This window comes from Anabrus simplex, chromosome 3, assembly GCF_040414725.1.
Source record: "Anabrus simplex isolate iqAnaSimp1 chromosome 3, ASM4041472v1, whole genome shotgun sequence".
Lineage (NCBI taxonomy): Eukaryota > Metazoa > Arthropoda > Insecta > Orthoptera > Tettigoniidae > Anabrus > Anabrus simplex.
The window spans coordinates 413,498,597-413,512,458 of record NC_090267.1 but is presented as its reverse complement, the minus strand read 5'-3'; the positions used below and the strand labels follow the sequence as shown (position 1 = coordinate 413,512,458).

General features: G+C 42.8%; 1 protein-coding gene across 1 annotated transcript in view; it reads left to right on the top strand.

The window, feature by feature from the left end:
- Positions 1–13,862, top strand: part of gogo (golden goal) — a 325,542-nt gene that overhangs the window by 288,697 nt on the left and 22,983 nt on the right. The window contains exon 10 of the mRNA XM_068226859.1: positions 6,211–6,571. Coding sequence (XP_068082960.1) covers positions 6,211–6,571 — 361 coding nt within the window. The remainder of the gene's footprint in view (positions 1–6,210; positions 6,572–13,862) is intronic.

The following is a 13,862-nucleotide window of genomic DNA, read 5'->3' as shown; positions in this document are numbered from 1 at the left end:
TAATGTATTGGAAAATCAAATGCTCCTCAATAAATTATACCAGTGTGAGTTATAGATATAAGAAAGCGGTAATCGGAGAGAAATTTAGGCGTAGGGATTCTTAGGTAATCAGATAAGAAGATGAATATTTGTGTTATTACTTAAGCTATTCGAGGACGGTTATAACCTCCAATGATATTCTGCCAATATCCCGCAGAATGGCTGATTGACGACTCTCTTGCTTTCTACCCAAGGAACAACCAAGAATTTAAAGGAGTGATGAGGAAAATGGCAATACGTTACTTCCCTGCTGGCAAGCAGTCAGAGACGTTGCCATGGTAACTCATATATTCGTTGTCGGTCTGTCGGTTACTCAATGCAGAGCATGGTATCGACAGAAAATAGTAAATTTCTCCGTCATTTGAAGAGTAAGGTAAATTATGAACATAACGAAAGTTGTTTATAATGAAGAGACCTTTCACATACGGTCCACAGAGTGTACAGAAAATCAATAGTATAAGAGAAAATGGAGGAAAGCCGTTGTGGTTTTCCTATAAACCCCCGTCTTTTCAAAGATTTTAAAATGATATGCATATCGAAACCTTCCCCGGGATGAGTATACTCTAAATATGAAGTTTGGTTGAGATCTATCCAGCCGTTTCGACGTGATGGTGGAACAAACAAACAAACAAACAGACACGAAAAGTAAAAACCACCGATTCGGTCTTGAATTGACCTAAAACGGATACATATTTGAAAATTTGGCAAAACAAAAGGGATTCCAGACAGCAGACCCCCTACAACTTTATTTATAAGATATGGTACTGCCTAACAGTCCTAATGTTAATCTCTTCCTTTCTTTCACATTTATTTTTAATTACCACAAAAACAGCTTCATGATCACTAATACTATCTATTACCTCGGTATCTCTATAGAGCTCATCTGGTTTTACCAGCACCACATCCAGAATATTCTTCCCTCTAGTTGGTTCCATCACTTTCTGAATCAGGTGCTCTTCCCATATTAACTTATTTGCCATTTGTTGGTCATGCTTCCTGTCGTTCGCATTACCTTCCCAATTGACATTTGGTAAATTTATATCACCCGCTACGATCACGTTCCTTTCTTTATCGTTTCCCACATAGCTGATTATCTTATCAAATAATTCTGAATCAGCATCTGCGCTACCCTTTCCTGGTCTGTACACTCCAAAGATATCTAGTTGCCTATTATCTTTAGAAATGAGCCTTACCCCTAGAATTTCGTGCTTGTCATCTTTAACTTTTTCGTAGCTTACAAACTCTTCTTTCACGAGAATGAATACTCCCCCTCCCACCATACCTATCCTATCTCTACGATACACACTCCAGTGCCGTGAGAAAATTTCTGCATCCATTATATCATTTCTCAGCCATGATTCAACTCCTATTACAATATCTGGTAAGTATATATCTATTAAATTACTTAAATTCTATTCCTTTCTTTACAATACTTCTACAGCTGAGCACTAACAGTTTTATGTCATCCCTACTTGATTTCCAGTTACCTGTTCCCTTATCACCGCTGCCTAGTGCACCCTGTTTCCCTGAATGTACCTCCCTATTACCCTTCTAAACAAATTTCCTAACTTATATGTACGGTACCACTGCGGTTTAAGTGAAGGCCATCTGAGCGCAGACCCCTATCTCCTACCCACCCATTAGGATCTAGAAATTTCACTCCCAGTTCCCACATACCCACTCCATAGTCTCATTTAAATCCCCAATCACCTTCCAGTCAGTATCCCTCCTACACAGTATTCCACTGATAACAATCTCCGCTTCCTTAAACTTCATCCGCGCTGCATTTACCAGATCCCACACATCCCCAACTATGTTGGTACTTATACCTGCTTGTCTTACGTTGTTAGTACCAACGTGAAACACTACCACTTTCTCCTTTCCCTCCTCCTTCTCTTCTACTTTCTTCAACATCTCTCTTAACCTAATTCCTGCATAACACTCTACCCTGGTACCCTTTCCTCCACACACTTTCCCGACATGTCTAACGATAGAATCCTCCATGACCAGAGCCTCAACCCTACCCACCTCATTTGCAGTGGCGGCCGGTCAATACGTGCTACCGGGCTCCAGCACGTAGCTTGGAAATGTACGGAATTATTTATGTACAGTACAATTATCCTGGTGCCTTTTCTTTGTTTTGAGTACGGTATGAATTTGTGTTTGGTGAAAATCAGGACAAGATCTGTTGAACACCTAGCTCTCTTCTCCCGGGAAACTTAGTCCGTGCTCATCTGAAATGAGCTCTGGCCTGTAGCCTGAAAGAAGCAATACGCAGGCGCAGCCAAGCTTGCAACACACCCCGTAGCCGGTGGACTATACCATAAACCGGGCTCAACTTACACTGATCCCGTCAATAGTTACTTTTTCTCCCGCAAGGGGGGTAGAACTGCACGATGTTTCCTGCTACCCTGATGTTGAACGTGGCAAGTGGTTAGCGATTCTGCCACTAGAGATTAGTATCGCCTGGGATTGAAAGCAACGTCAGTCTCGAAAGTAAAGCGTAAGTGGAGGCAATCTATCGCAATGATAATGTTGTTATTAAGGAAACCAACCAATGCTTATTAAAATATCCATCTTCCTTTTGGAATCAAAAATAAGGAATTCGTTGGTGAGTCAAAGAATCTTTACTGGCCCTAAATGTTTTCCTGCATTACAATGTAATTTTGTTCTTGTTTGTTCTGAGTTATAAATTGTGAGAAAAGCTTTATTATTATTATTATTATTATTATTATTATTATTATTATTATTATTATTATTATTATTATTATTATCATTATTATTATTATTATTATTATTATTATCATTATTATTATTATTATTATTATTATTATTATTATTATTATTATTATTATTATTATTATTATTATTATTATTATTAACAGGTTTGAAGTATGTTGGTCATCATGGCAATATGCAGACTTAAAGAAAGCTTATTCAGTGGTTTTCTTGTAGCACGTAGGCTGATTTTTTCACGAGCCGCCACTGCTCATTTGATCCCCTCCCCTCCTGGTCAGTCCTATCTTTCCTCACAGCTGCAGAAGCTACTTCTTCCTCCCTTTTCTCCATCCCATGACCCTGTTCCACCTGTCTTTTCCTATCTACTACTCCACATTTCCCTTTCTTACCTCTTCCCTTTCTCCTACTTCCAAACTTCTCAGCAACAGTTCCCTGTTACTCATCTTCCCTCGATTGTTCTACCTGCAGTGACTCGTACCGATTTCTCACCGACACCTGTCCTGAATTTTGATCCTGAATGGAGCCCTTCGCCTGCAGTCTCCTTCCCCTTAAAACATTAGAGGTTATGGTTAAAATTTCCGACCCTTCCGGGAATAAAACCAGGGACCACTTGGACCAAAAGCCAGGACGCTAACCATTTAGCCATGGAGCCGGACTGTTTAATAAATGAACTGTGGATATTGCTTGTAAGAGGGAAGGACAATCATGTGCCAGTCGAACGAAGAAACTTGAGCATACGCGCGGAGCATTATCTCTGTCTCCACTATACACCTCACGTCCCCTCCCTCCCCACCCCTCCCTCCCCTCCCCTCCCCTCCCTCCCCTCCCCTCCCTCCCCACCCCTCCCTATCTCTTCCCTGAAGCACGGCAGCGGCTTGTGATCCGTCATAGCAAATACAAGTTCGTCAATTTGAATCGTGCACCCGGAAGTAACAAAGTAACCTCATTTTCTCGGAAAAAAACATTTTCTCCGCCAATCCGATTGCACGTTCATTAGTCACATAACATGAAGAACATCCCTGAATTTTTGTCGGTATAATTCTGATACACCCTGTATACTGTAATCCAAAACACTTTAAAAATATTATTATTATTGTCTGAATCATCGGCTGAATGGTAAGCTTTAAGGCCTTCCGTTCAGAGGGTCCTGGGTTCGATTCCCTGCCGGGTCGAGGATTTTAATGGCATGTGATTAATTCTTCTGGCTCGGGGACTGGTCGTCTACGTTTGTCCCAACACTATCCTCTTCATATTCAGACATCAAACCACACTACCAAACACCACAGAAATACGCAATAGTGATTACATCCCTCCACGTAGGGGTGGCGTCAGGAAGGGCATCCGGACGTAAAACAGGGCAATTTCTCAATGTGCGACCGAGTTCGCACCCGAGATCCCACAAAGTGTGGGAAAAGTGGTAGGTTTTTTTTTGCTAGTGGCTTTACGTAGCACCGACACAGATAGGTCTTATGGCGACGATGGGATAGGAAAGGCCTAGGAGTTGGAAGGAAGCGGCCGTGGCCTTAATTAAGGTACAGCCCCAGCATTTGCCTGGTGTGAAAATGGGAAACCACGGAAAACCATATTCAGGGCTGCCGACAGTGGGATTCGAACCCACTATCTCTCGGATGCAAGCTCACAGCCGTGCGCCTCTAACCGCACGGCAAACTCGCCCGGTATTATTATTATTATTATTATTATTATTATTATTATTATTATTATTATTATTATTGTTACGGAGTTGTCCGTGGTAGGTAGAGGTGAAAGAAGGTGCTGGGGGGAACAGGTCTCAAAATGCGAAATTAAAATTAAGATAAAATTTAACAAGGTTATATTTTCTTTTCAAGATCAATAAATAACAATTATAACAGGTACTCAGTAGCCTAGCAACAATTCGAGAATGTACAATTACAGTGTTACAGGATTTGGGCTCCGAGAGCCAGACACATAATTCTTGAGCAATTAGCCCAACTTTAGCCAGATACCAGCTTTGACAAACGGGCAGAAACCCCAATCATGGTCAGGAGCTCTTGCTCCCTATTACTCAGTAAAGCCTGCTCGAGGCACACAGAAATCAAAATTTTAAGAAAGAGCAACCCGCTATTAAAGTTCAAGCCTATCAAAGGCCACACCAAACTCCACTTTCAAGTTGACCTCCAAACACAAATAACACAGCGGTAAAAATACCCAACCTACTGAGGCCTATTCAGTGAAGAAACAGGACAATTACATGGCCTCCAAAATACCAACTTGAGAGGAGGTGAAACTGCACTCCTAATATACTTTACTAAAACCTACTTGGCACTAGGCCGCTAATGCAAGGGCTAATCCCATACTAAAGAGGTGACTTATATAAGAAAACGATTTACATTACATTAGAAGGGAAGAAACGGTTGTGAAAATAAGTTCACCTCAAAGCAATATGAGTGGGAGCTCGAGAGGGTTAAGCACTCTCTATCCCAATTTGTAGTTTAAAAAGATAGAATTGATACCAAGTGTCTTTACATTTTAGAGGAAAGTTACATGGTAAAAGGCTTCGGACCTGCCCCGAGAGTTAAACTGCTGAGCTAGCAAGAAAAGAAGTTATTAAAAGGCCATTACCTGGTGGTTGAACTGCTGCCCGAAGAAAGAGGCGCTTCCCGCCCCCTGCTACATAATTTACACAATGATAGATGTTACTGAAGTGGCCCTGAGACCCGAAAATCAGCAGTTTATATACCCTCGTGGAAAGTTCGAGGCGTTTCGTGAACGATAACACCCGCCCACAAGCATTTTATTGGATAATGGCAAAAACTACTACACTAGACGAAGAAGAAACACCTTATTGGTGGAAAATTAATTACAGAAATTCCTTATTGGTCAAATTCAAAACTGGCGGAAAGAAAGGGTTAATATTGCCAACTTAAACAATGACTGAAGGAAATTTAACAAAGAACAAACTTATGAACCCAAAATTTCTCCAAAAACAAAGTTCTTTCACTTCGCACTAGGGTGCATAATTGTAGTCCTTCAGTAGTGCCATCTAGAAGAGAATGTCCACACTTCTTACTACAGGCAAAACAAAAATACATCGAAAACGACACAGTTCAGAAAACTTCAAAATTTACAAGTAGGGACATCCTCTGAGAAACTTGAGAATTAACACTGTAGTTAAAGTTCAGGCTTCCTCCAGTAGAGGAGTTTCAACTGGCGCAATGTTTGAATTAGCGGAGCGGAGGTGTACCGCCCGGTACAATTATTATTATTATTATTATTATTATTATTATTATTATTATTATTATTATTATTATTATTATTATTTATTTTGTTGATTACTGGTTCAGTGCACCATTCTACTGTTTGTTTCCTGGAAACATTTCTATTCAAGGTAGCGTTAATAGTACAAAATGTGAAATGGAGATGACTAATGTGATTTTTTTCTCGTATTTACAGCTGCCCACCCGAACAAGACTGCTCTGTTATCAGGGAGAGATGGAATAGACTTCACGGCGGTGTCTTCAGCACCCGTCTCGCCACCTAACCTGACTGTGGTCCACGTAGCTTCCCTCATGTTCGTCTGCGTGGTTCTCGCCGTCTCGGCTTGTCTGGCCGCCCAGTATTTGCACCGCTACCGCAAGTACCAGCTGGCTGCCGCGCACGAGGACACGGAGACCATCACGGGCTCTCACTGCAGCCGTGCCGCATCCAACGCCACCTTGCTTTCAGAAGTGATCTCGCTGAAACGCTTTGGCCGACATCGAACGCACGACCGTCTACAGGAGGAAGACGAGGATGGCTACGACTCCACAGAACAGTGAGTATCTCAGAGACAATTCTTCAAGGAAATATTCTTTTTGTATTGGTCCGCCGTGTCAATACTCTTTCTTTCTTTCTTTCTTTCTTTCTTTCTTTCTTTCTTTCTTTTCTTTTCTTTCTTTCTTTCTTTCTTTTCTTTCTTTCTTTCTTTCTTTCTTTATCCGTTTACCCTCCAAGGTTGACTTCCTTCTCGGACTCAGCGAGGGATCCCACCTTTACCGCCTCAAAGGCAGAGCCGTGGAGCGTGAGACTTTGGGTCGAGGACCAGTACCTCAGTCAGGCGGTCTCACCTGCTCTGCTGAACAGGGGCCTTTGGGGGGGGGGGGGGGATGGGAAGTTTGGAAGGCATAGACGAGGAAGAGAGAATAAAGCGGCCGTGGCCTTAAGTTAGGAACCAACCCGGCATTTGCCTGGAGGAAAAGTGGGAAACCGCGGAAAACCGCTTCCAGGATAGCTGAGGTGGGAATATAGCTTCCGCATACTAAGTTGACCTCCCAAGGCTGAGTGGACCCCGTTCCAGCCCTCGTATCAGTTTTCAAATTTCGTAGCAGAGCCGGGAATCAAACCCGGGCCTAACCACTACACCGCAGAGACGGACCTTACCAATACTAGTAATAACTGACATTTATTATTTACATAATTCTATGCGGTACATGTTTCGGGAACTCTACCGTTTCCTTCATTAGTTAAAATTCACTCAGCATGTCTAAAACCCTTCACTATAGAATTGTTACTTCTTCTTAATCCCCAGTTGGTATGGTGCGGGTCAGATTGCATTTTTCATGCGGGGACATTCAGTTACTGAAGGCTGCCTTCCTCGCCATCACCTTTACAAATAAGTATTCACCCAAGCCCCATAATCTTGTCGGTTGGTAGTGATCCTGTACTCTGTACTGCGAGTGTTGTATGGTCCTTTTCGATCACCATGTCTAGGTAAGTACGGGCCATGAGAGCATCAATGTTAACATCAGGTGGGTAGTTCCTTCGATGACTCTTTTATTTCTTTGGTTATGTTTTATACGTTTTTATTATGGTGAATAGATATTTCTAGCAACAGTGGTTGGTAGTTCAATGAGGAACACATTCTTGCTGCATTAGTTGAAACTAATAGAGATATTGACATTATTAGCAACGCATTTTATTTCGAAGACAACGTGGAAGACGTGAAGATTACACAGAAAGCGATCACTTGCCAGGTAAAAACGAGGGAATCTCGTTACGCATGTCAGCGACCGAAATGCGGATGTTTTCTGAGCAATACTACACAAACTGTGACTCGGATAAACCAAGTAGTACGAGTCATGCCATTTACAAGCCTAGAACTGCTTGTACTTTTAATAACACTTTATTTTCCTGATAACCATCATTTCATCCTCATTACGACGCGGAGGTCGCCTACGGGAGTCAAATAGAAAGACCTGCACCTGGCGAGCCGAACCCATCCTGGGATATCCCAGCACTAAAAAGCCATACGACATTTCATTTCAGGAAATGAAATGAAATGGCATATGGCTTTAAGTGCCGGGAGTGTCCGAAGACAAGTTCGGCTCGCCAGGTGCAGGTCTTTTGATTTGACACCCGTAGGCGACCTGTGCGTCATGATGAGGATGGAATGATGATAAAGACGACACACCCAGCCCGCATGCCAGCGAAATTAACCAATTAAGGTTAAAATTCCTGTCCCTGCCGGAATTGAACCCGGGACCCCTGTGACCAATGACCAGCACGCTAACCATTTAGACATGGAGCCGGACAAAACAGCTAATAATATCTACAGAAAGGAGTAATGAAAATAAAATGATAATAACCCTAATGAAACTTTACGTAACAAAACACAGTCACCTTCTTCTTGTAACCTCTTTTCCCACAACTATGCGGTCGCGGGTGCGAACTGTAGCGCACATGTAGATTTGGTCCTGTTTTACGGCCAGTTTCCCTTCCTGACGCCAACCGTATGAATGCAGGGTGTTTCTGTGGAAGTTGGTAGTGTGGTGTGTTGACTGCGTATGAATAGGCAAGTGTTGGGACAGACAGAAAAACCCAGTCCCCGAGCCACAAGAATTAATCACACGCGATCAAAATCCCCGACCCAGTCGGCAATCGAACCCGTGACCCTCTGAACCGAAGGTCACAACGCTGACCATTCAGCCAAGGAGTCGGACAATAAAACACAGGCATATAGTGAGCAAAACTTACGTTCATGTGAGTCAGCTTTATTTTCATTTGCTTTGTGTCGCAACAACACAGATCGATCTTTTTTTTTTTTTTTTTTTTTTTTACGTCGCACCGACACAGATATGTCTTATGGCGACGATGGGTTAAGGAAGGCCTAGGAATTGGAAGGAAGCGGCCGTGGCCTTAATTAAGGTACAGCCCCAGCATTTGCCTGGTGTGAAAATGGAAAACCACGGAAAACCATCTTCAGGGCTGCCGACAGTGGGGCTCGAACCCACTATCTCCCGATTACTGGATACTGGCCGCACGTAAACGACTGCAGCTATCGAGCTCGGTACAGATAGATCTTTTTTTTTTCTATTTGCTTTACGTCGCACCGACACAGATATGTCTTATGGCGACGATGGGTTAAGGAAGGCCTAGGAATTGGAAGGAAGCGGCCGTGGCCTTAATTAAGGTACAGCCCCGGCATTTGCCTGGTGTGAAAATGGAAAACCACGGAAAACCATCTTCAGGGCTGCCGACAGTGGGGCTCGAACCCACTATCTCCCGATTACTGGATACTGGCCGCACGTAAGCGACTGCAGCTATCGAGCTCGGTACAGATAGATCTTACGGCGACGTTGGGATAGGAAAGGGCTAGGAATGGGAAGGAAGGGGCCATAGCCTTAATTAAGATACAGTCCCTGGTGAAAAATTGGGAAACTATGGGAAATCATCTTCAGGGCTACCGTGTGAGGCAGCGATTATACATCATGAGGTGGACCTGCTGCTTCGACTGATAAGCGGGATCGTATGCGACAAAGAGAAGGGAGGAAATAATGAGGGGAAGCCTGCGCTGTGTAGATGTAAATAATATGAGTCTATACTAGTGAGTACTGACAAGGCGGACCAATACAAAAGAATATATTTCTAGCAGTCAATTATTATTAATAAGAAAATCGCACAAACGTGCAGAGAGTTAAGGTTCATTGTTCTTTGCTATATTCCATTAGTGATTTAGTGCGCTTGTGGCACTCGCTGAAGTGGTAGCGTTTACAGGCCTTCCCGCAGAGGCTGCATACACACTCTGGTGAGTGTTCGTGGAAACTGTTTCTTGTGCATAGCTTGTGGTCGAAACCGTGCACCGCGAGCCTAGTTATGGCGCTTCGTAAATTCTTGTTTGGTCCCGTCCAGTTCCGATCTAGCATCGCATCTGTTGCGTAGAATTCGGGCCAGATGTCCGCTCTCTTGTTTTGTCTGTCCCGAAGTAGGTCCGACTCTTGTTTCGTCGCTGGCAGCTGTTGCCTAAATCTTCTATGAGGAAGCACGTTTTTGCAAGTTCGTAGACCAGTCTCGAAGGGGCGTATTTTGATATTCCCGAAGTTCTCTTTAGGTATCTTGGTTTCACACACTCAAGGGTCGAGAGTTCACTAGTTGTCAGGTTGTTCCATATGAGCTCAATGCCATAGGTCAGAATAGGCATTATCTTTGCATAGAAAAGAGTTAATGCGGTGTGTAGTGCTAGTCTTGTCAGAATTTTAATGTCGTAAATGGCTTTTATGGCGGCGACTGCCCTCTCTCGTATGTGAATTGTGTAGGATGATCCAGATGGTTGTAGGGTGATGCCTAGGTACTTGAAGGAGTTTACGATCTTTAACTCTTCCGCTCCGTAGTATATTTTGTCTTGTGCAGAGGTTCTTCCTCCCCTCCTGAAGATCATTTGCACTGTCTTGTTGGTATTCAGCTGGAGATGGTTGTTTTCGATCCATTCCTGTAGCCGGTCTACAGTGTCTTGCAGGGCCTCCCTGTCGTGCGATCCTAATACGATGTCATCTGCGTAGAGGTACATTTTCACTGAGTCCTCTTGTAGGATGTCTGTGACGTCTGATATGACCATGTTGAATAGGGTTGGGCTAATCGGGTCTCCTTGTAAAACGCCGTTGGTCTGTACTATGTTTCTGAGGTCGTCACGCCATCTTTGATTATGATTTTGTTGTAGGTGAGCAGGGTTTTGATAGCAGCTGTTGTTGGATTATCCTTTCCTATCATACTTTCAAGTTACTTCATAAGTATTTGTCTGATCAGCAGGTCAAAAGCTTTTGTGAAATCTACGAAGACTGTGTAGAATTTCCTCGACGGGTGTCTTAGTGCGTCATGTATATCCTTTAGGAGGTTAGCAACTGCGTGAAGGGTTCCTCTTCCCTTCCTGAATCCGAACTGTGTTTCCGGCATTAAGGCGTCTGTTAGTGAGTAGAGTCTGTTCGTCAGGATTTTTGAGAATATCTTGAAGATATTGTTCTCAAGTGCAATTCCTCTGTATGCGTTGAGGTCCTCTATGTCACCTTTGCCCTTGTATAACAAGATGATGTTCGACTTCCTCCAGTCCTCTGGTATTTTTCCTGACGTGAGGCATTTGTTAAACAACATCGTCCACAGCTTGGCGAGTTGTTCAAGAGTTTCTATGAGGTTTTCGTTGAACACCTCGTCTGGTCCTGCTGCTTTTCCTTTTTTAGATTCTAGGATGGCTTTCCTTTCTTCGTCCTCGGTTATTGGTTCAGATTCTATGGTGTATGTCTCTTCGGTTTCGTATGTTTGTTCTAAGTTGTTCCTGTTTAAAGGGGACCGATGACCTTCGATGTTGGCCCCTTTAAACAACAAGCATCATGATCATCACCTGTTGTAAAGCTGAATGAAGTGCTGCTCCCAAACATTCATCGGGATTCCTTCCACTCCTGCTCTGCTTTTCTTCTTGATCGCTATAAAGGGGTCTTTTACGGCTTCTTCTGCTTGTCTTTGTGCATCTGCTTCCGTGTGATTTGCTATTTTGAGCAGGTTTAGCTTCTTATATTATTTCTTTTGTGCATATGCGTTCAGGTTGTCTGATGTATTTGTGTGTTTCGCTCTGTGGAGGAGGTGCAGGGCTTCTTTTCTGGTGCGGTAGCATTCTGCGTCAAACCAGGGCTGTGCTATTCCTGTTTTCTTCAGCAATTGTGCACTATGTATGTACAACAGAATGGATTCCAGTGCAGATTGGAGGAGTCCTTCTTCTATTAGGCTTGGAACATTTCCTAGGAATTCCTTTCTCTTTTCTAATGCGTCATTGTTCAGTTTCCTTGAGATCTTCTGTGTATGGGAGGTTTTCGGCCCAGTTAGAAGAAATATGGTCAAAATCATAGGTTCCTAGAGGAAACTCAAACTAATTTTCACACCAGGCAAGTGCTGGGGCTGTACCGTATTTAAGGCCAAGGCCCTACCTTCTCAGTTCAGCCCTTTGCCATCCCTGCATCACCGAAGTCCTTCGACGTGATAGTGCGACGTTAAACCAGTTGTTTGTCACTGATATTTGAATGGGACCCCATGGCGCAACAGCCCCGAGGGACCGCTGCTCACCCGAAGGTGGTGGTGGTGATTATTGTTTTAAGGGGGAGTACAACTAGGCAACCATCCTCTACATAACACTAATCAGAGAGAAAAATAAATATTCGTCTTTTAGGACACAAAAGACTAGGCCTATCCTGCAGTTTTGATGGTATTGAATGCATGTGTCCGATTGAGAAGAAAAGGATGACCGAAAAAGTGGCTGTGCGGTTTGATCCACATAACTATCAGCTTGCATTCGGGAGATAGTGGGTTCTAACCCCACTGTCGGCAGCCCTGAAAGTAGTTTCCCGTGGTTTCACATTTTCACACCTGGCAAATGTTGGGGCAGTTCCTTAATTAAGGCCGTGGTCGCTTCCTTCTCACTCCCAGCACTTTCCTATCCCATCGTCGTCATAAAACCTATCTGTGTCGGTGCGACGTAAAGCAGACTCTAAAAATAAGAAAAGGATGAAACATGGAACCCAGTTCTGGAAGTCGTTAGTTAGAAAAGAGTTCAAACTGTTATGTACACCATACAGAATAAAACAAGTCGTAATAGTTAAGTCGTTAATGGGTTTCTTTCACTTTTCGAAGAAAACACCAAGTAATTTTTGATAACATTAACAAGCAGTTGACTGAAGAAGTTGTCATTCAAGATTGCAATAGAATTGTGCCTGATGAGGAAATCGTGAATGGTGATGAAACTGATAGTCAATTTGGTGATAATCCAGCATTAGAAGATAAGCCACGTGCCGAGAGAAGTCCTACATCAGTTGATAGTCAGGAAGGTAGTTGGCTCGGAATCGTGAGACAGCTCTTACGACTCCTTCCTTCTGAGCCGAGATCAAACCCGCCAACGTGAAGTCAGAAGGCCAGTGCTCTTCTGTATGAGCCACCTGTCCGATACTGCGTACGTATTTCTAATTACAGAAGCGATTAAAGCCTTGGAATCGGAAACGTATTGATATTTGCGGAGATTTGAACTGAGGAAATAAAAGAAAATATTTTTGCGGATGGTTGAACCTGAGATAAGAACTCACGCCTTTAAACACTCCAAGACGCAATAGAGAACCTTTCTATTTGCTCAGCTAACTTGATCAGAGTTAAATCATCGCCATCTGGTGACTTGTTTAATAAATATTATGAAAATAACGCCAAGCTGGAAGAACGTACTCGTCATTACATAACTGGATCATGATTGATTTTTGAGGAATTTATCGACATGGGATTATATTTATCAACTTGTCCTGCAGAGTTAATTAACGAGCTACATACAAGCGATGACATGGCGCGTTATTTTATGTGTCAATAACATTCCAGTTATTTATAATGTTTGGAACCCTGATTGCCTGACATTGCTCATTAAATGAATCGCGGTCGTAAATGGTTCATAACAAACAGATAAAGTTGCAGCCAAACACTCGCCTTCAGTTTCATGACGTAGCCCATGTATTATACTTCCTGACATGTGACACTCGCCATTTGTTTTACGCTGCCTGCACACATCACATTTTTAACGTTTCTACTAATAATACCTGATATAGACCCATTAACTTGGATTCTGTTCATCATCTGTCCACTTTATAGACCGGCTCGTTGGTGAATTTGACAAGAGGAACTATTCACTCTCCTGATTGCTAAATAACCTCAGATTGTTTATCTATATATATTTTATATAGAGTGTTGTCTGTACATTGCTCAAAATTTAAAAAGGATGGTATTTCTGTATCAGTCATGTCCATAGTAACAAGAAAATGCACTTTTTAATTTTC